At 40.7% G+C, this 21,045-nt stretch overlaps 1 protein-coding gene across 1 annotated transcript in view; it reads right to left on the minus strand.

The window, feature by feature from the left end:
- Window positions 1-21,045, minus strand: part of GPD1 (glycerol-3-phosphate dehydrogenase 1) — a 461,017-nt gene that overhangs the window by 126,122 nt on the left and 313,850 nt on the right. The window contains exon 5 of the mRNA XM_044083817.1: window positions 17,445-17,557. Coding sequence (XP_043939752.1) covers window positions 17,445-17,557 — 113 coding nt within the window. The remainder of the gene's footprint in view (window positions 1-17,444; window positions 17,558-21,045) is intronic.

The following is a 21,045-nucleotide window of genomic DNA, read 5'->3' on the forward strand; positions in this document are numbered from 1 at the left end:
TAGTAACAGGACATGGGTAGCCAGCCAATGTCCTATTACTTTGGACTATAATATAATAACCTGTTGTCAGTTAGTCTTACCTATCTCAGTGATTTCATGGCAATCACTAATGGTAGAAGATGCTGAGTTTCAGAGATGATTTTTCTTGCGTGCACATGCTTTTGTCTATTTTTTTTTTTCAAGAACAGACAGATATGTCAGTAGTTGTAATAGTACCCACTACCCATAGCACAATGCACATATTTTAATATGTTAATGTATTTTTCAGTGATTGCCAAGGGGCAGAGTGCCCTGAAGCAGCAAACTGAAATACATTACTATGGCCATTTTCCACCACTTCAGTCAATGATAGATGAGACAGTCTGTTGGAGAATGCAAAGGACAACTGAGATGATCACAAAGTGATTATTAAAGTGGTGTGGAGATGGTGTATGATGTCTGGGAGGTGCTTACTCTTATTTTTTTCTTTCACATTATTTTCTGGCAGGAAAAAGTACAGTTGTGTACACTTACCATAAATGTAGATGTTTGAGTGTATTCACTGTTGCAGTCATCACACTTGGGTTATCTGCCTGCAGGTAGCCCTCAGTCGGCCCGAATACCAGAGTCTTGGGATTTCTGCGTCGGATGCCGTCACTTCTTCCATGACGTCAGGTTGTCAGGGTTATAAAACATGCAGCCGATGCCATTACATCAGTTTTTCTTGCCCCAGATGTCAGGAGCCCCCAAAATAGGAAGCAATTAGATAGTGTGGAACACCTCCAGTAAAAAGTAAATACCACTGCCATAAGATATGGCCAAAAAAAAAGGGATTGGAAGAAAGTATAGAAAAGTCAGGGGGCTGGAGGGAGGGTAACCAGGACTGCAACAGTGAATATACTCTAACATCTACATTTATGGTAAGTGTACACAACTGTACTATGTTCTTCATGTTTCACTGTTGCAGTCATCACACTTGAGTTGATTCCCAAAGCTGAGGAAAGGTGGAGGCAGTCAAGCTGTATTAGGACTGGCTAGCAGGCCTTGTAAGACTGATGTGGCAAATCCAGCTCTGGATTTAGAAAAGAGAGGTAAGTGGTAATGCTTGGTGAAGGTTTGTACAGAACTGCTGGTTGCAGCTTCCAGGATGTCCCTAGTAGGGACTCTCCTGATAAATGCTGTAGAGGTTGAGGTAGCCCTAGTGGAATGAGTTCTGATCCCATGTGGGGTAGGTTTCTAATGGTGTTTGTAGTAGAAATGGATGCAGTGAGTTATCCATTTGGAAATGGTTTGCTTTGAAATGGCCTTGCCCTCTGCCCCTGTGGCAAAACTGACTAGCAGCTGGTCAGATTTTCTGAAAGGTTTAGTCCTGTCAAGGTAGAACCTGAGCTGTTTATGCACGTCCAAGGAGTGCAAGATCCTTTCCCCTTTATTCTGAGGGTTAGGGAAAAAGGTTGGTAAATGGATGGACTGGTTTAAGGCCACAATGGATACCACATTGGGCATAAATGATGGGTTAGTCCTGAGGGAAACCCTGTCCACATGGAAGATAATGAAGGGTTCCACAGCCATAGGGGCCTGTAACTCAGACACTCTTCTTGCTGAAGTGATGGCTAGAAGTAAGGCTGTTTTCCAAGAGAGGAATTTTAACTCTGCTGAAGCTGCAGCCTCAAAAGGGGGAAGCGTGAGCCTCTCTAGTACAAAGTTAAGGTCCCAGGCAGGAGTGGGGGCCTTAAATTGTTAGTTCCTCTCAGGAACTGTTTTATCAGAGGATGAGAGAAGGGGTGGTGCAGTACTGTAATGAGCTGAGATGGCAGAGGCATGAATCTTAATGGATGAGAAGGATAGGCCATTGTGGAGCAGCTCTGCTAGGTAATCTAGCATTTGAGGAAAGGAGGGCATGGCTGTGTCCTTTCCTTGAGACTGGCTTCAAGAACTGTATCTTTTCCACTTTTCTGAATAGGATTTCCTGGTATTAGGCCTCCTGGCCTCAAGGATGACATCCAGCACCTGAGGATTACTGGTGATGTATTCAGGGAATAAGCCAGACTGTCAGGTTCAGGGTTTGCAGCTGAGGATACAAAATCTGTCCCTCCTGCTGGGACAGCAGAGAGGAGATCTGATGTAGGTGCCAGGGTGGTACTGCTGTCAGGCTGTGTAGGAGTGGGTACCAGTGCTGGTGTGGCCAGTCTGGTGCAATAAGGATTGTCCTTGACCTGTCCTGCTTGATCTTTAGTACTTTTGAGAGGAGGGGCAGAGGGGCAAAGGCATAGATTGAAAGATTTTCCCATGTGAAGGATAGGGCATCCACTTTCCATGCTTGGCTGTGGGGAGTTCTGGTGCAAAATTTGCTCAATTGATAGTTTTGGGGGGAGGCAAAGAGGTCCATCTCTTGTGCCCCCACCTGTGGATTAGAAGTTTGAATGAGTTGGGTTCCAGTTTCCACTCGTGCGGGTCCATAAGATTTCTTCATCTGCCAGTGAATTTTGTTTGCCTGGCAGGAATTGAGCTTGCAGGTGCACTTGATTGCTCAAGGCTGTGTTCCACAGTTAACCTGCAGAGTAGGTAGGAATGAGCCCCCCCCCCCCCACTGCTTGTTTATGTACCACATAACTGTGGTGTTGTCTGTCTTTAACAAGAGTTGTCCTGGAAGGATAAGGTATTTGAAGGCTGTTAGTGCATTCTGTACAGCTAACATTTCTTTTTGATTGATATGCAGGTGAATTTGTCCTGGGCTCCATTTTCCCTGAATGCATTTGCCTGACACATGAGCCCCCCATGCATAGTCTGATGTGTCTGTTGTCAGGGTTTGGGTAGCAGGGGGGTTGAGTGAAAGGGAGTCCCTTGTTGTGTTTGCAAGCCTATGCCCACCAAAGTAACTCTGTTCTTAGGCAAGGCAAGGAATGATAGGAATTGCTGTTCAGGTCCTGAGAGTGTTAACACCAGAGAGTCTCTAAGTACCATTAAAGTTTCCTCATATGCAGTCTTGCATATGGAATTAGGAGAATGTATGAGGCCATGAACCCTAGGGCTTGCAGTATTTTTCTTGCAGATAGCTGGGTTTGAGTGGCCAGTAGTTTTAAGTAATTTGTCAAATAGACCTCCTTTTCTGGAGTGAGGAATGCCATCTGGGAAGTTGTGTTCAAGCTTGCTCCCAGGAATACAATCTTTTGACTGGGTACCAGCTGTGATTTCTTTTCGTTGATGGTACTCCCACAGAAAAGTTAGGAGTCTCTTTACAAATGTCAGTTGCTGAAGTAGCAATTCCTGGCTGTCCGCCTGAATCAGGCAATCGTCCAAGTATGGGTACATTTGAATATTTCTCTGCCTGCAGTATGCAATGGCTGGAACCAGGCACTTTGTGAATACCCTGGACGCAGTAGATAAGCCAAAGGGAAGTGCAGAGAACTGATAGTGCATAGAGCCTGCCCTGAAACGTAGATACTTCCTGCAAGATTCCCTTATGGGGATGTGCAGATAAGCTTCTTTTAAGTCTAGGGTGACCAACCAGGAGTCCTTGGCTAGCATAGGAAGCAGTTGCTGGAGTGTAAGCATTTTGAATTTTGGTACCACCAGGAAGGTGTTGAGAATTGATAGATCCAGGATAGGGCTGGAGTTCCCTTTTCTGGGAACCAGGAACAGTCTGGAGTAGAAACCCTGTCCCCTTTGCTGTGAAGGGAACAGGTTGAATTGCCCTGATACTGAGAAGGGAAAGTACTTGCTTTTGGACCTCTGTCCACTGGTTTGGAGGAAAGTCTGGCAATCCACTTGGGGTTGGCAGTGTGTGGAAGTAGAATATGTATCCCTGGGATACAATGTTTAAGACCCATTGGTCCTGGGTAATATATGCAGTTTTTTGCATGAAGGGCGGGTTTTCCTCCTAGGGGTGCAAGTAATTGGGCATGGCTCGGAAGAATGAAGGATAAGTCATTGTGAACTTTTTCCATAAAGAGGTGGCTTACATCTCCCTGATTTTGAGGTGGAAGCACTCCATTGTTTAGATCTGTGCGTGCCCTGAGACTGTAGTCTTTGTGGTCTGTTGCCCCTGGGTTTGAACTGAGAAGGTCTGGGAGGGACTGGAAAGGACCAGTTCTTTGAAGGCCAATGCCTACTGAATCTTGGTGGCTGTACCTGTAAGAAATCTTTAACAGTTTGCATAGATTTAGCTTTTTCCTCCATCTTTTTAAGGACGACTTCTGCTTTTGTGCCAGACAAATATTCTTGGTTTAATGGAGCATCTATTAATTTTGCTTTGACATGATCTAGCAGGATTTGTTCCTTCAGCCAAGGATGCCTTCTCAGAACAGACCCAGTGACAGCAGCCCTGCAGGATGCTTCTAAGGCATCAAAACCACACTGCAAAGTATGTTTACCAACTTGGTTTGCAGAATGCATTAACTCTTGTAAATCTTTATTTTCTGCACAATCAAGAATCAACAACAGTTTTTGTTTAATTAGTTCCATTATATGCTGCTGGTACTTCAACATGTGAAACTGGCAGTTTAAAGCCCTGATGGCAAGAGTTGCAGAGGTATATACCGTCTTACCCCATCTGTCTAAAGCCCTAGAATCCCTGTCCGAATGGGTAGGGTTTTTGGCTGTAGTAGCCTTAATACCTTTACGTCCCTGGGAAATGGTCTCTGGAACTGCAGTGGGATTCTTAAAGAGAAATTTGCGAGAGTTAGGTACTCTATAGTACCTATCAGGTTTTCTAGGAGCTGGTAGTAAAGTATTGGGGGTAAGACTAGATTCCATGAAGACATCCTCTACAATATCCAGGACAGGTGGTATAGCTAGAGGCCTGTGCTGAGGCAAGTCTAAGAATTCCCTGAGTCTCTTTTTGGACTGTGGGTAGTCCTGGCATTCCCAGAGGAAATGCTCTCTTAGGGTATGCGTGGTTTCACTGAAAGAAAAGTCCTCTGGGGGGGGAGGCAGAGGGAATAGAATCCCCTGTATCCGAATCCTCATAGGTAGATATAAGGGTATGTCCTGGTAATCAGAGGGGTCAAAGTCATCGGATTCTTTGTCTGTGGAATCAGAAGGAAAATCAATTCTTTGTCTTTTAGAGTGGGAAGGCTGGCTTCCCCTAATTAAAGTAATGAGGTATTCAGCCATTCTAAGCATTTGTTATTGCGGCATGGGAGCTTGGGAATGGGCTTTGGTCATCGGTTTTCTAGGCGTAGTGCGAACCCTGGGCCTGAGAAATATGGTAGTTTTAGTAAGAAACAAAGAAGTACGTTTAATACGAACATCGGTAGGTCTGAATACACCCTCAGAAGCCAGTGCCTGCACAGCGGCTCCGGACCCATCCAAGGTGGAGACATCCGCAGGTTCCATAGTTGAAGAAGCATCTCGTGACATACCAGACTCCGAATGGGTCTCAGTAGAGGCCTGAGAATCTGAAGCAGGTATCGGGCTGTGAAGCGTCTCACTGAGTACAGGCGAACTGGCGACTGGCTTAACGGAAGCGTTGACGGCAGTTTTGGACCTATACGGTCTGTCTTTATCCTTATGTTTTTTTGGAAGATCGGTAGTCGAATGGCTTATCGAAGCCATTTTGGAATATTGAGAACGAGAGCAAAAGAATTTAGTGACAAAAACAGCCTGATGATGAATAGTTTGGGAGTTGAACAAGGCACAAAACCGACAGCGAGGAACGTTGTGGTCTGGGCCTACACAGGTGATGCAGTAAGAATGGAAATCTCTGTGAGGTATTTGCTTTCCACAGGCAAGACAATTGTTAACTTTTTCTGACATCGGTTAGAGCAAGAAACAAGGATACCCAATGGGGTACTTAGCGTTAGAAGACTTCAGGCTTGAAACTCGAAACATGAAAATTTCTGGTAGCGGGCGACCGGCACTTGCAGGCTGCTTCTGCTTCGGGCTCCCGCATGGCATGAAAAGCTGATGTAATGGCGTCTGCTGCATGTTTTATACCCCTGATGTCATGGAAGAGGTGACAGCATCCGACGCAGAATTCCCAAGACTTTGGTATTCGGCCTGACTGTGGGCTACCTGCAGGCAGATAACCTAAGTGTGATGACTGCAACAGTGAAACACGAAGAACATCATATAGACCCCTCTGAAAAGGTAACACAATACCCATAGCACTGTGCACTTCTACTTACTTTTACTGATATGAGTGTGTGGGGTGGCTATACTGTAGCATCAATTTGATATGCTTTTCTGTGACCATTCTCTCCACTTTTAGTGATCATACCATTCCATGCCAGAAGTGGCTATGTGGATTAATGCAGAGGACATTTAGGGTGGTCTCTCTAAATTGATCATTGTTGTGGCTTGGTGGGGGCAGAGGTGTTGTACCTGGTGATTAGAAGTTGATACATTACTGTAATCATTTGTTCTTTTACTTTCATGACAAAATAACCTCAGAAGTGAGCACAGTTGATATTTCTGATGGAGTAAAAAGGCATTCTGAATATCAAAGCATTGGGTCATTACATGATCTCAGCTGAATAAAAATGTTGCAGCAGCAACTTGAAATATTTACTGTGTTTATTATGCGTTTCAGTTTCTTCTCAGTGAAACATCAATGTGAACAAAATGTGGCTATTATTTTTTGGGGGAAGGTTATGTATGAAAGCAAGATGCAGTTATAACATTTCTTTTAAATTATTACTGTTAAGGTTTGTTGGGAGGGGGCAGAATCTCAAAGAGCATCATAGCCATTATACTTATGTGACAATTTCACAGTCAAATGTGAAGTACCATTTCAGAAGGGGGCACATTCCACTGAGATAGTATGCATGGATTTTGTACCCAAGTATCTTACTAAACGTCCCTAAATTTTTATTTTTTACTGTAAACTGCTTTGAGACAACTGGCATATGGTTTCTTGTATATAGTTTTCATGCATTTCAAATGTCTTTCACTGTCACAACTATATCCATTTACCACACATATATACGTGTGTGTGTGTGTGTGTGTGTGTATGTATGTATGTATATATATATATATATATATATATATATCTATATAGGTTCACTTCTAAATCTCAAAAGCTCAAAATACAGAACTCAAAATCTCGAAAGCTCAAAATACCGAAAACTCTTAATATCGGAAAACATACAGGACACCAACACTGACTATACTGCAGCAGAAATGCATACAAAAACAAATAAAAGACAAACCATATTAGATTACTCCAACTATAAGCCATAAGGCTGAAACATGCAAGTCCACAGCTAGTGAGGTTTGGCTTTATTGGCCTGAATTTGTCCAGAACAGACTTAAAAAGGAAAAAAGTCGTGGGCATTCAGAACTGCCATATAGCTGAAACACCTGATGTCCTTAAAGAGGTATTTGCATATATCCCACATTACCTCTAACACAAGGGTTTTTAAAGAATCACACAGTGGAAAATCTAGCTTGGCTGGGTTTTTCTTTTAGTTTTTTTCTGTGTGACCTTGTTACTCATTGTTTTAGTTTGTTGGTTGGGATATTTTGCAGATGCCCTAATGGTTGTGGACATCAGCTGTGTATGACAACCCTGTGTTTCCAAATGTTAGCCAAACAGTCCACTTATGCTGTGCTGATGAAACCATAAGAAGGCTGAAATATGCATGTTCACAGCTAGTAGAGTTTGTCTTTATTGGTCTGAATTTGTCCAGAACAGACTTAAAAAGTAAACAAAAAGTTGTGGACATTCAGAACTTCCATATAGCTGAAACACCTGATGTCCTTAAGGAGTCATTTGTGTATATTCCATGTTACCTCTAATACAAGAGGTTTGAAGGAATCACACAGTGGAAAATCTAACTTGGCTGGACAATCTCAGGGTCAGGGAAAGAAGCAAAATGCTACCACAGAAGCAAACCTCTTCAGGGTTAAGAATGCTACCACTGAAGCAAACCTCTTCGAAGTTAGGGTTAAGAAATGTCTGCTACAGATGAAAATGCAATGTATGCTTGCAGATTCATGCTAAGGTGAATTTCGTTTTCAAACAGAGTTATATCACCAATCATCCTTGCACTGAAAAGGTTTGATTAATACTCTCCATCTATTTGTGATACCTCTTATGCATTATGGCGTTCTAATCATTTTACCATGGTACTTCGATTATCTTCTAGTAATAAGTGCCAAGTTTCAGCACATTTTATTTTCATCACTGGGTTTTATTGTTTTCCCAATGTATACCTTTGCATCTTTTCAAATTAAGTTGCAGCTGCAGCATTCAAACCAGTTCCTTGCTTAATCACACTGTTTTGAAATAATCTTCTTGGATGCCCCAGTAGAATTTCTGAAAAATGCAATCAGCCCTACCCTTGCCTTAATGTTTTGCATCCTGGCCTGCTGTTCCAAGAGACATTGAAGGTGCATGTCACTCGGGCATTGTGGGATGCCAAAGGTTAGCAGACCTCCAGCAGTGATGTTCCGGTTAAGTGTCCTTGGTAGTTCTCTCTCTGAATGATGCATTGGAATACCAAGTGACATCCATTTTCTGTCAGTATCTGCAGCATTTTAAGCATCAGTACATGGAAGAAGCCTGTGGCTTCTCCAGAGGTCTTTCAGAACTAAACTGCTGCTTCATCATTCCCCAGGAGATAAAGGAAGGTAGCAGCACTATGGTTATCCTCCTCACTGGGAAGTCCTTTAGTTAACAGCACAGTTGTCAAACATGGGTTACTGCCATTACTGACAGAAGTCTGAAATGTTATTCCAGTTGCCTGATCCCCCAAGTCATCACCCTTTTTACAATGTTTTCTTTATTTTACTACTTCACTGCATTTCCTTCAGTTGTTTGGTAAGAAGCACTTCCATTTCCAAAGACATCAGACATACCCATCTCCAGTTCTGGTTAATTATATTTCTTCCCTTGGACTAAGCTATGACTACTGCCATCCTCTCCCCTTCAATGCTGCTTAACTTTAACACAAGAATTTGGTTGAATTAGACCTTAGGCCATATTATGGCACTCATCCACTGGCTCCCTTTGATTTCAGGAAACCAGTCAGTGAAATGGCAGATATATAATGCTGTTACCTTTTCATGGGAAACAGTTCTGTCTCACAGCTGTATCTCCAAAAGTTGTAAGGTGTTCTTCAGTTATCATTGTTTGTGTTAACATGAAGAACATTTTCTCAGTGAATGCCCCTCTTTCTACAAACATTTCCACTTGGTAAAATGTGCTGGCTTTCTTTAAAGCCTGTAGTCAGTAATTAGGACCACCACCCAACCAGCTCAGGATACACATGGCAACTGGCTCACCAGAAGTTACATGGTATGTAAGACCCACCACTTTGCCTCACATTGAATGAAGATATGGATGTCAGTTACATCTGTTCCACAGCACTTCAGTATATGGACAAGTGTTTTGCATAGGCTACTAAAAAATACTCAACAGTGACTAGATCACAACCCCCATGGCCATCATACTGTATTTCTGGACCTGATCTGTATTTAACCAGGTAAACCCACTAAGAGCAACTGCTTATTTTCCAGATACAGCTTGAGGAGACTGTCTGGCTAAATGACTTTCTATGGCTATGAATTGCACAACAGGCAGAAGCAATTAAACCCAGGACAACAGGATGAAGCTCTTTAGGAGGTCATGGTCTTAATTTGTCTTGCTGAACTGTGAGACCCAGGGAATTTGTGGTACAAATGCACAGTCTCTGTGAAAGAATGCAGTCCAACAATCTTTTTATTTTTACCTTGTCACAAATGCTCACAACTGAGATAATCAGACTGGTCTGTAGATTCTTGCCTCACTGTACCTCACACAATTGAGAGAGGAAGAAAAAAATGCATCTACCCTCTTGCATACTCTAAGAAAAGATGATGATATCAAAATATGCCAGTCTCAGCCTTGGTAATAAGTAAAGGAGTGTCATAGTTACAGTTTAATTTAACTGATGTAACTATCTTGGTTGGTCCTAGTAAATCATGCATTCATATTTTCATGATTTGTTTTTTAATACAGAAGCTGCTCCTATCTATCTTCACGTTAGGTTACTTGGATTTGGTCATTTCCCAGACATTTTTATTTTTTTAACATTTGTTAACCGGGGAAGTCCAACTTGGGATGAGCCAATTTTCAGCAGAGGCCCGGGGAGAAATGCTCCAGACAGGTCTTTGTAACCTGAGAGGAAACCGGAGTACCCAGAGAAAACCCACATGAATGCAGGACAACATGCAGACTCTGCAAAGAAGGCACCCCAGCCAAGAATCGAACCGGAGAACCTGTTACAGTGAGGTGACAACATTAACCGCTGCACCACTGTGCCGACATTATCTCTAGGGATACCAAAACAAAAATGGTGTATTAAGTAATGAAGTTTCCTGCCTACCTATCCACCCCCCCGAACACATGATACATTTACCTTCCCCTCATTTTAAGCTTCCTGTTGGTGCTTTTATTTTCATTACTGTGCCAGTAAAACATTTTTTTATGCTGCCCTTTTTTATGTTCTACATGTCAGTTCATTACTGATACCCTGGCTTTTTGTTTGTATATGAGCATTTCCTTGTTCTCTTGGTGCTGCTTCATTCTATCTTTAGAAAAATGTATTTTTCCTGTATTCCTCAGCCTTCTCCAACAATTGTAGAGGCATCACCTTTTATTTGTCTCTGTTTATACAAGTGTAAAGTTTTGTTGCCTTGACCTTTATCTTCATGGAAGCTCACCTCTCCCCTCTCCCTTGTTTTCCTACCAAGACTTCCAAAAAACATGCATGTCATTTAGCTGTCAGCCCCCTGTGAAAACTACCACACCACACCACTGTGGCCTTACCATGACCTTAAACTAAACCACTTTCAATCCGTACCAAGTATCACCCCCTACCCAAAAGTTTTTTTCTTACTGGCAAATTGAGTTCAAACTCGTATGTTCACCACTGTTTTATAGCAGTCGTCACTGGTATGGAACTTGCATAAAGGTATCCCATGTCTGCTACAAGTAGCAGCAGCAGCTGAGATGCCCTAGTCCATGTAGAAGTGTTCACATGCCTCCTTATGAGCCCATAACTGGAAATCTTCAAATCAAAGGCTCAGTAAAGTTAGAGGATATCTGGACCGTGCCATAAATGACTTAACGCTACAGGTCGTGACATTAAAAATTAAGACAATTCTTGTATATGCATGGGGGGGGGTGAACTTTGAGCATGGTAGGCTATTAATTTCCTAAAAATCAGATGGTCATAGAACAGACAAACGCAAAACTGTATGGAGGTGTTCGCTAACACAGCTGCCAGCCCTTCCCCAAGTGTGTCAGAGCCCTTCATTATACAGTAACAAATTCTTCACTAATCATTCTTTCCTAGTTCAAGGTGTCAGCCTTTTTAAAGCTCCAATTTAAATATTCGAGATGGTTGTCCTTTTCTTTTTATTTTATTTTCATAGCCGAACTGTCCGTCATAGTTGTAGCTTTAAATAATTTGGGATGCACAGCCAGCAACTGGCTACTGCCTTATCTGCTGCATCCAAATCTTCAGAATCCTGAGCAATTGCAATGGGATGACTAAAAAATGTTTTACTTGCATTTTACCCCAAATTACCAAGATGTTTCTTATTTCAAATTGGTTGTTCTTCTTTATCTAGGTAGACAAAAAGAGAGAGTAAGAGAAATATGCACTTTAGATGAGATGTTTGTCAACATGACAGCAATCAAATAGGCCGCAGCAGCTGTAATCACAGTAGGGTCCACAGTGTGGAGACAGCCCACTCCCTTAGGGTCAACTCTATGAAAACATATAAAAAATGGTGCAGATAAACCATCCTCATTTTGTTTCTCTATCGAAAATGGATCTAGCATCAACAGGAGCAGAGTACAGGACAAACATGTGCAAAGGTCCGTTTTCCCAGGCATATAATGTCTATGCATAAGTATTAGCAGAGTGAGCAGTCCTTGACAAAATGAGAGGGAGAAAAACTGCAGAACTGATTAATTACAAGCACTGGACTATTGGTAGCTTAGATACTGTTCAGTAGGACTGCTTCAAAAACAGTTTACATTACTGTATTACAAATTAAGAGGTATTTGCATTTGAAGCTTACCGTCCCACCACAGGTTCTGTGCCACTGAAGTGGTAATTAGGTTTATTCATTTAAGTGTTTTAGAAAGTCTGAATTTAAAATTACAGAAAGTGAACAAGACATACATGAATGCAAAGCATAACGGCTGTTTAACTACCCTCATCTATATCCATTATTTCACCACGAACCTGGCCCAAGCCTAGCAGACTAGTAACAAAAGATCTATTCCATTTTGCTAGGACAGGTCGCTAGTATAAAGCATATCAGATTTGCAATAACGAAAGTAAATGCATAAACTGTTCAGTACCCTCTTAAGTTAAAATATTACCGTGATAATACACAGATGGGACATAATGGACATACAAAGCCCTGTAAGTCTTAAAACTGTGTATATAACAGGTGTCAGCCTGTCCATTACAAATCAGATACAGCTGTAACCACTTGCCCCCAGCTTTTTTTGAGTTCTGGACTCTGTCCTAGTTATTCTCAGAATGTCCAGATTTTTTGCCTCATATTTTTGGTCTGTTCCTCAAAATTTGTGGTCTTCTGACAAATCACTGAGGACTGAAGTCACTAAATAATGACGTACATTTGAATTTCAGACATCCTTTGGAAATTCTGTGCCAACACAAATCTTGGTATTACAGCAACTTTCTAAGTTTATAACTACAATATTTAAAATGTGTCCCTATTTTTCTGCCTTTGTCCCCCCCATAATTTAAATCTTTGTCCAGATTTGTTACATTGAGGTTGAGATATGCAGTCTGGTGTCCCCTCAGTTTATATATGCCTAAATGCTGTTCCTACATCAGATGGAAATTAGTGCTGTCATCGTTACTGCAGTCTGACAGATTTCGACAGTAAAGATTAATTCAGGGGTGGATCTTGACATCAGAACCTGTCCTGTCAGTTTACAAGAAGCTAGCTGTATTACTACTTGTTACCCTCTTAAACGTAGGTTCATAGGTTAGTACTAGGCTAACTGCCCTTTCGAGCCATTTTAAGCCTAGCAAATTATCCCTTGTGAGGCTCAAACCCTGCACCTTGGGTTTGTAAGTCAAACACCTTAACCATTAGTCCACCCTCCTAACCTAGCTGAAACCTCGGGTGAATTATAATCTGTCACAAGAACCTCTATTAAATACAGAAAACATGGGCAACTGAATTTCAGCTACTACTCAGTTGCACAAAAACATGAAAACAAATAGAATCCTATTTAACTGTGAATCTGCCAAGAAACCATGTACAGAATTCAAAAATACATCACTAAATAAACCTATAGAACAATTATCCCAAACCAAACTTCTTGGTGACATCCTAGATTAAAATCTACAGTTTATCACACTCGTTGTCTTAGGCAAAACTAAAAAAAAATTTGGAATGTTATATCATACCTAAAAGAACATAGCAGTTCATACATTCTTATTTCTTAACCTTCTGCATGCTTTAGTCCTATTTCACAAAAAGTCTCAACTGTACAAACTAGAAGGAATGGGCAGTAAAGCAATTCATTTTGCAGCATACCTCCCAAATAAAATTCACCAGCGTATAGCACTTCATAAAATATGCTGGGGAATGACAAAACTATCTCATTTTCAATTAGCTCTGTCATTAACACTACGCAGTTTAAATCAAATTAACTTTTTGTTCAAATATACAAGCCTTTGAAACCACTAAGATCCAGATTTTGACTATAACTAATCGTAAATAAATCAAATTATCATTTTTCTGACTGCAATTAATATATGCTGCCATGCAATGGAACACTATCCCGGAAATCAGATCAGGAAAGAAAAAAAAAATCAAATTTAAAATAAAAATCATCAAGCAAAATCTTGGAAATGTCTGTTCCTACACTGTATTAATCACATAATCTAAAATATGTTTACATGTCTGAGGTACCAAACCATTTCATTACTACAAAATCATTTCTCACTACAATCTACTCATGTGCTAAAAACTTTTACAGTCCTGTCATTTCCACTTAAACAGAAATTTGTAGCACATCAAGTCAATCAAATTACCGGAAATGTATATAAACATTTCATGTCATTACTCAGAGAGTAAAATGTCTCATGCAAGGGAGGGTGATGCAGTTCTTGGCCATTTTGAAGGGGCAGTGGGGGGTACAGAGCAGCAATACCTTAGAAAAGAACTGGAAGTATAGGAAAATTAAGTAGCAAACTACACATGAAAAATAAATAGGACAGATTCAGTTTCCAGTGCTGTGGTATTTAGTCTTTTAATCAGGTGGTGACCTACTGTGTGATTGCCTTTCACGGATTTTGCTGTGACCGTGATCCTGCAATGCAGAATGCACTTTGTCCTTTTAGCAGCTTCAGTATAATTGTAGTTTTTATAGGATACTGGTTAGAATACTGCTAGCATTATTTATTAACAGCAACACTGTTGAGGGAGGAAGGATTTTGCTAGGAAATTGTAGTGCATAGGATTATCATAGATTTAAACCTCAGTTGTGTTATTATTTAAGGTAAATTGACAGTAATAATCTCAGTCATTTAATTCTAAAACCTATGCTTTCCTTGGCCTAGACCTGGTATAGTGCTTGCATGTTCCTTGGTAGAACAAATATTTTGCCGATATATAGGGATGCCTTATAATTTTTTCATGCAAAGTAAATTACTGAATGGAGCTGACATAAATACAGTATTGTGAAGTGAAGAGCTTAATGAAATGACATACACATACACAACATTTGGAAATTTTCCATGTCTAGATTAAAATCTATTTGTGCTTTTGCTTACATTTTATATACTACTGTCTCTTCTTGAACATAAGTTAGTCCTGCCTGTTTGTGCATGCTTGCTTGTATGTATGGTGTTTGGAGGGCAAGACTGCAGTTATACTCCAAATTTGGGGGGAGACAAGTTTCTTAAGCACTTTTCTGATGTAAGAAGGCTGCTTAAAATTGTGTTACGTACCTTTTTTCATAGCCGAGGTGGTGCAGCGGTAGCGTTGTTACCTCACAGCAAGAGGTTCTCCAGTTCGATTCTCGGCTGGAGCACCTTCTGTGTGGAGTCTGCATGTCCTCCCCGCGGTTGAGTGGCGTTCGAAAGACATGCGTAGAATGGGCATGCTTTCGTTGAAGGTTGGGCATCAAGCTGGCACCTCGGCACCATAAAAAATCTACTGCCAATCATTAGCAGACCGGGGTTCTGCTGTGGCGACCCTTAACCGGGAAAAGCCGAAAGAACAACAACAACTCTGTGAAATAAATATGCCCACTACATGATGACTTACACATCTGCGTTTGTACGATATTATTATGTTTGTATAACTGTTGTGTATTTGTAAATGCAAAAAGGGGCTCATTGAGAGCTCAGTCTGCCAGTTCAGGTTAAGAAGTGAAAATCAATACGCAGCATACACTTTCATCTACGTTGCAGTTTCAGTGCTTCATGCACCCTGATAGCTACTTTGTTAGTTTACCTTCCAGGCTGTGCATAAAACTGCTCATCTGTAGCATGACTGATTTGTTCCCTCACAGTTCAGCAGATACTGTTGTGCTTAATCCTTCCTGTAAGGAAGCAGTCTGTGGTCAGAAGCACATTCAGGTCTTCTCTTTGTCAAGGCATCCAATATCATGAAGTACACTATAGTATTTAAACAGATGAATGAAGGAAGGTGGGGGAGCAACCCCCTTAACCAAAAAGCTAAGGAAAACCAAAGCTAACAACAAACAATTAAGGTAGTGTGGCAGTTTGATACCTAGTTACTGTTCATCAATGGGAAGCCAGGGTTTGATCCTGTGATCTTGCAACTAAGTTACTTTCATGCACTTCATTTTTTTTTTTTTTTGTGTGTATACATAGCCCCTATGTGTCCAAGTTGGTTTCCAAATTTAGGAAGCTGTGAATTAGGGTGGCATATCTAACACCAGTTAGTCCTGTGGCCCATTTCCAGGCAGGCTGCCTTCTGTTTAAATGTTGCATGTCCTCTTTGTCATGAGGGTTTTACTGGGATCTCCAGTTTTCTCCCACAGCCTAAAGCACACAATTAGGTGAGATGAAAATATTATACACTGCTCATAGGGTGTGTCTCCTTCAATGGACTGGCATCCTATCCAGAATTGGTTCCTGCCTTGTGACCTTTGCTGAGCGAGTTAGAGCTGTTACTGGAAAAACACTGAATGAATGAAAATGAAAGGCAGGAAACCTGAGTGATGAAACATGATTTAAACTTGATGCAAGGGCAGACTGAAATACCAGCCTTAAAAGTATGATCTGACTGCTGCAAAAAGAAGTGCGAATGACTGTAAAAAAGATCTGAATCACTAATTGATAAAACATGTGGCATAAAATCCAGTGTGTGTGTAAATGTAGTATACTTCAGCAAGTTGCTCTGTATTGAAGTGCATCCATCATGTTTCCTATATTTTGTGCTGCCTGTTGCAGGAGGGCCTTAAGCATGGCATAGATTATGCATCGGAAGGGTTAACTTGAAGCATTAAGAATTATATTACATAGTTGTGCAAATGATGTCATTAGCATAGTGGGGGAGGCAGAACAGTCAGACAATTTTAAGAACACCATAAGGCCAGAATGGAAGTGGTGACAGAAGAACCCAGTAAATCCAGTTAATCTGACATAATCCAAATCTTTTTTAAATGTTTGCAGTTTCCAAAGCTGTCCAGAAAACTGTAATTTGACTGGACAGCAAGTTCAAGTTCTTTGGTTTTAAAGAAATGGCTTTTGCACACTTAAATGTCTCTCTTGGGATTGACTAAATAACTGCATGGGTTCTTAAGTAACTAGCAAATTAATCAAAAGGACCCATCATCTCTTACTAATATGTAGGACAGACAAACTGGTAGCAGATGGATGGCTAGGATCGCATAAGACACAATGGGGGGTGGGGGGTCAGATAAAGATGAGGATTAAAAAAGGGAGTGGTCATTTGCTAGTCACTTAAACTTTTGATAAAACAATGAAACTAACACTGGCAGAAGGATCAAAGCAAGCAAGGCCTCTGTGTTTATTTCGCTATTGATCCCACCTGATTGTGACTGATTCACTTATCTAATGCAGTGGTGCCTTGTTTCAGTGCTACTCAGTCTGCATTTCCTTTACTTTTTGGACCCCATATAACACAAGTTAGAAGCAGGTATATGCATATCTCCCAACTGTGCAGATTTTTGCCACATACTTTGGTATGTTTCTTATAAAATTTGTGTTTTTTCTGGCAAATCGTTGAGAACTGAAGTCACTAAGTAATGACATACATTTGAGTTTCACATTTCATATCCTTCAGAAAATGCATCATAACACAAATCTTGATATTCTAGCAACTTTCTAGATTTATAAGAGCAATATTAAAATTTGTCTCTATTTTTGGGCTTTGTCCCCCCATTATTTTAGGCTTTGTCCAAATTTCTTGCACTAGAAGGTTGAGGGGTATGAGTATAAGTGACCAAGTGTTTAGCTACAAACGTATAATACAGCTGCTCCTACCTTCAAAGCCCCGCAGATCTCCACGGTGTCCACTTCTTCTACTACTGTGATCCTAAAGTTGGGTGTTTGCATGAGTTCTTTAAGTAGGTTCCCATTTTCAGCATTCCTGCATCCTAGGGAGAGGTACAGAGATACCATGTTAGCATTATACAATGTGAAATATTTAATTACATGCACAGTCATGAAAATCTAATAATTCCAATGTAGCAGCATTTAAATGTATCCTTTTTTTTTTTTTTTTTTAATTTTTTATATACATAAGAACAGACTTCTGCATACAGCTGTCACTAGTGTCCGGACTGTAACACACAGAATCTGTAGGAAATGTACAGATCTGTATTGGCCAACTACGGAATAAAGTTAGGACTCCTCCAATAACAGAGGTAACTTATTACCTGTTCCATAAAAGCAACTAAAGGAAAATGGCATTTTTGTAAGTGGACAGTATAAAGGTACTGAATTTAAATACATTTTGGATTATGCAGGTAACATCTCTATTTGTGTCAGACAACAGAAGTGACAAAATGCTATAAGCCATGGGTGAAGTTCATAAATGGGAAGTATGAGGCTGGTACTATAGGGTGTGGTTGTACAATACCACTGCCCTGTCAGAAGGGCTTCTGCCCAAGCTACAGGAAGGGGCTGGTGGAAGCTGTATAGCAAGGTGTACCACGCTCGAAACATCATAACTCATGGACTGAATCTTTATGCAGCTCATTAGCCCAGGAACAATGCCTGGCAGTTGTTTGATATGGTGCATGTGGTCAAGGGGAAACCATTGATCATATGAACTGGGTAATGGGCCTGAAACATGCACCAACCCATGGGGTAGGCAGCCTGTGGAATGGGGAAGGCCAGCCACTGAGCAGATTGTTGGAGGGCACCATTGACTGCTGTATAGTATGTTGGATATAGGATTCAGTCATTAAAATACCTGTAGTAGGAGGGAGCAATCGGCTGATAGGAAGGATAATCCCGTCAGGTTTTTGTACACAGGTCAGGCATATGTTTATCAACCAGAGGAAGTGTTGAAGATGATGATTAATGAACAACTGAGGGAATTTATTTGGAATAAAAAGAGGGCAAGTGTATTGAGTGGAATAAATTGATTCACCCCATAGAACAAAGGGGTGATTAAGGGAACTCTCATCATCACTGGTGTGAGTGAGTGGGTAGGGAAAGATCAGATACCTCAGCAGTCGTGTGTGGATGGGCAGGGGTGGAAGGGAAGGGATTGCTCCACATACTAACAGTCAGGTGGTGGTAACCAGCAGAATACAACTGACAGTTATGGATGACAAGATAATATGCGACTACAGCCACTAATAGGCCAAGTCAGGGTTTGCTGGATGACTTCATTCACTTATTAGGATGGTTTAGCTAGTGGAGACAGGGAACTACAATCACCAAGAGAATGCATGGGGCTTGGGTGGATGGTTCTACTGAATGCTAGTGTAGAACAGGTGCCCCAGTGCTCAATTTGGTGATGGCAGCAGAGAGCACTGTTTATTGTTACGATGTGACAAATCATAGACAATAACCATGGGCACATGGAACACTGTTAGGATGGACATCATCTGTTGCCACTGTGGCATGGCATGAAGGGGTCAGGAAGCTGTGAATGATCTCAGGCCTGGAGGGGACAGACTGCTGTTGGTGGAGATGTCTGTGAACCAAATTCTTTATTTGTACTTTATTATTTGTTTATTTACTTATCTGACATTTGTTTACTGGCAAAGTCTGACTGGGCCAGAAAGTGCTCATTTTCTGCAGAGGTCCAGGGAGAAAAGCTCCCCACAATCATAATATTTTAAAAATTGAGTACAGATATTTTCAATCACAAAGTATCATGTTACATTACAAAACAGCAAGTACAAATATTTTAAATCACAAACTATCATGTCACATTACAAACCAGCAAGTACAGATATTTTAAATCACAAAATATCATGTTACACCACAAAACATGAGTGAAAAAAATGCTGTAATAAGAAAATCAGAACTTAAGTTTCATAGTAGAGTGCAATGAAAAACAATAACATGAGTTTAAGAGAATGCGAGGAAAAATTCAGTAGTCATATTACTTGCTACATAGATTAGTATGTGGTAAATGAGGCCATTCTAATAAGATATTCAAAGAGATATCTGAGATTACATGATTAGAGTCAGTGAGGTGAAGTTGAGTGATGTCTTGGTATGCGAGATGGTGTTCATATTATGGTTATGGAAGGAAGAAAGATGGAGAGAAAAGGAGATTATAAGAATTGTGCAAGGTAGGAAGTCTTCAGGTAGCTTAGGTGAGCAGGGGGAAAGATGTAGGGGAAAGGTCTGCAGAGATGCTCTGAATAAGGTAAGGTAGTGGGGAAAACAAAAAAGAGGTGGAGTAGGAGGCTGGAGAGGACTGAGTGTGTGATCTAGGTTTGAGGGGATGAGTAAAGGAGGAGTACGTTCAGCCAGGACTGGCACAGAAGCAGGTTTACGATTTTGTAAAGTATTCTTTTAGGAAGCATTTAAAGGTGGGTAGGTTAGAAATAGTTATGGTGGTTATAATTAGGGAGTTCCATTTTTTTTCCTACGGAGTATGACTGATAGGCTTTATCCAGGGGATTTATTTGGTTTATTTATAGTGAGAAGTTGTTTGTCTTCTATGAGTTTTTTTATGGAAATATATGTTGATTGAAGGGGTAAGATATACGCAGGTTAATGGCTTGTGTATGATGATATATATTGTTATAAGTTGAAAGCAGGAGAGGTGGAGGTGGGATTCCGGCCAGCTAAGGGTATGCAGATCTTTACAGTGATGGGTAAAAGAGGATGAATTAGTAGCAAACTTGGCAATTTGTTGTAGCAGCTTCCAAGTTTGTTTTTTATAGACAATTGTAAATTGATTAGAATTGGGGCTTCATAGATAAGGGTGGGCAGAAGCTAGGTTTTGGCTAGAGCAATTTGTGTGCGCGCTCAGAAAATTGTTTTTGTACAGCATGCCTAGTTTTTGATGGGTGTTCTTGATATTGCTTTTATGTGGAGGTTAAATTTAAGATTATTTTATTTATTTGACATTTTTTTGCCAGGATAGTCCAACTGAGTCAAAAAGAACCCGTTTTTAGTGGAGGCCCGGGAAGAAAAGCTCCAAATACAGACATAAGTAACACTACAAACATAATCCTAGCATGCAAATATTTTACAGTAACATTTCCCAAGTTGCAGTAAAGACTAATAATATTACAGTTTAACAGTACATATGATTGCATTTTATAAGAAACAGTGAAAGTACCAGCATACAAGTAAACCAGTTGAGTACAGGAGAACAGGGTGGGAGCTTGTGCCAAGTGATGAAGTAGAAGTGAGATTAACCTGGAGTTGTGCAGGTGGACAGCCATGTGCTATTTAGGTATTGTATTAAAGAAATTTTGAAGGTTTCGACGCTTGGAATTGATTTCGTAGCTAGGAGGAGAGAATTTCATACTTTTGAGACAGAGTAGGAGTAGAAACACTGCCCTGGTCTTCTAAGGGTTTAGAGATTCTTAGTTTTTTGTCCTCAGACCTTAGGGCTCTGTTATGTTTGTAGGGTTTGACTTGGTTGACTAGTGCTGGGCAGGCA

This window comes from Protopterus annectens, chromosome 9.part0, assembly GCF_019279795.1.
Source record: "Protopterus annectens isolate FY-2018-M chromosome 9.part0, PAN1.0, whole genome shotgun sequence".
Lineage (NCBI taxonomy): Eukaryota > Metazoa > Chordata > Ceratodontiformes > Protopteridae > Protopterus > Protopterus annectens.